The sequence below is a fragment of the Ranitomeya imitator genome, chromosome 3, assembly GCF_032444005.1.
Source record: "Ranitomeya imitator isolate aRanImi1 chromosome 3, aRanImi1.pri, whole genome shotgun sequence".
NCBI lineage: Eukaryota > Metazoa > Chordata > Amphibia > Anura > Dendrobatidae > Ranitomeya > Ranitomeya imitator.
The window spans coordinates 37,020,993-37,022,965 of record NC_091284.1 but is presented as its reverse complement, the minus strand read 5'-3'; the positions used below and the strand labels follow the sequence as shown (position 1 = coordinate 37,022,965).

Sequence of the window (1,973 nt, the reverse complement as noted above, 5' to 3'; positions counted from 1 at the left end):
TTCTGATTGAAAAGTATGTGCTTGCTGTATGCTTCCAAAGAACTCAGTGTGAACGTAGCCTTAATTTAGAGGTTAACACTGAGCTGAATGGAGAAAAGTATTAGGAGATGTGCACATGATGTCTAAAGTGCTAAGGAAATGCTAAAAGCATTGAACATATGCAGTTCAATGTAAAAACAATTTGCTATACATATTTTAAGTCTTTTGAGCTTCTTTTAATTGTTTCAGGTTTCCAAAGCTGCAAAGTGGTTAAAAGAAGTGACTCGTCCATTGTTCAGGCAGCTTCTGCTGAGAAGTCGGCCACTATTTTATGCATACAAGTTTAAAAAAAAAAAAAAAGAATACACCAGTAGTAACATTGAAAAAAATGATATAAAAGAATCTTCAAGAAAAACTCAGCTGGTATTTTCTTGAAGCGTATTCTGCTTGAAAAACTTGCCGGTTACACCAGTGCCTAAAGGACGTGGATATATATCCAAACTCTGCTGTCAGAAAGCACAATATACAGCAAGAAATTTACATTTTGTGTTACTTTATTTTTCTGGAAATCTGGAAAATTCGAACATGCCCACCAGATGTCCAACTTTCAAGAGAAACATGTTTTAATCCTTGTGCATTCAGATTTATAAATTATTATAAAATATGACAAATATTTACAAGTCCTTCCATTTCTCAGAAGCCACGTACTTGTTCTAAAAATACAGTAAACATTGCATGGATAAAAAATAAATTTAACAAAGTTCTGCAATGGAAACGGATCAGACAAAGTCATTAAGCTGGTACCCATGGCATGATGCAGAGGACCATGTAGGTGTATGGCTACTTTTATGGACCGGCGTTGGTCTTCTAATTGGTACCCTCCTTATGTTGTGTGATGGGTGGATATAGGGAACTTGAGGAATGTTCTTCTGATATGCCGTAAAGAGAAGAATAATTCCACCAAATACGGTCAGACCTCCTGAGATAAAGCCGACATAGAGAGCTTGGCCAATCTCAAACTTCATCCCGTAAGGGAGTGCTGGGTTATAAAAGTCTTGGACAACGTCGTTGGTTGACCACGTCACTGGAATGAGACATGTAAAACCAGCAAAGAGGAAGGCGATTCCACCAAGGACAACAATGATCTTCTTGACTGGAGACCCTTTTGCACATTGAGTGCAGTTCATGCCAAACACAGAGACAACACATGCCAGGAGTGAAAGGACGCAAGATGTTACCATCATACCTCTTGCGATCTGAAGATTACGAGGGAGTGCTAGTTGAGACTGGTGGACTTGGCATTGGTAAATTCCGGTCGTGTGCCACACACATTCCATCCAAAGGCCCTTCATGTATGCCACTGCCGTAATAATGTTCGTGCCAACATGAGCAGTACTCCACCAATGAGGGAGCACAGTGGCAATAATCGTCCCGATGAAACCAATAAGGGATACGAAGAAGCCCAGTAACTGCAATGCCATCCTTGCCATCATTGAAGGATTGCTCAGTCCCACTTCTAATGTGACTTCTTTAGTTCTGAGTCAGATCTCGTACTCCCTCCTGTACTAATAGCTCAAGACAGAGCTAAAGAAGTTAAACATTGTATGAATAATTTGTTTATGTGACCAATTAGGTCAAGACAAAAAAATTCTAGCCTGAGCATTAGCATATTAATTGCGTGTGCTGGTAGTGAGTGTGAGTTATGTCTTTTCTTCTCTGGAAAATTATAAATGGGACATATAAGCAGATGACCCGTCATGAACAGGTGAAAAAACTTAACTGTGTTCAGATTGGTGGTGAAAATATAAATTGTAAGAGGATTGAAAATGTCACTGTCCACCTTCACCAGTTGGGTGCTTGAACTGTTTTCTATGGGTTATGTAATAGAAATGTTCTGTGATGAGGTCCGCTGAGTGATACTGGGCTCTTGATGGAGGCGCAATTGGATCCCAGATTTAGGATAATAGTAGCCAGAAAAATTAGTTGTGATCTTT

At 39.4% G+C, this 1,973-nt stretch overlaps 1 protein-coding gene across 1 annotated transcript; it reads right to left on the bottom strand.

The window, feature by feature from the left end:
* Window positions 1-758: 758 nt before the first annotated feature.
* Window positions 759-1,469, bottom strand: CLDN14 (claudin 14). Its single transcript, XM_069760032.1, has one exon. It carries the CDS (start codon window positions 1,467-1,469, stop codon window positions 759-761), a length of 711 nt encoding a protein of 236 aa, XP_069616133.1.
* Window positions 1,470-1,973: the final 504 nt, after the last annotated feature.

Bases quoted from the DNA above. Each gene is read 5' to 3' on its own strand.
- CLDN14 (XM_069760032.1), bottom strand. From the start codon at position 1,469: ATGGCAAGGATGGCATTGCAGTTACTGGGCTTCTTCGTATCCCTTATT.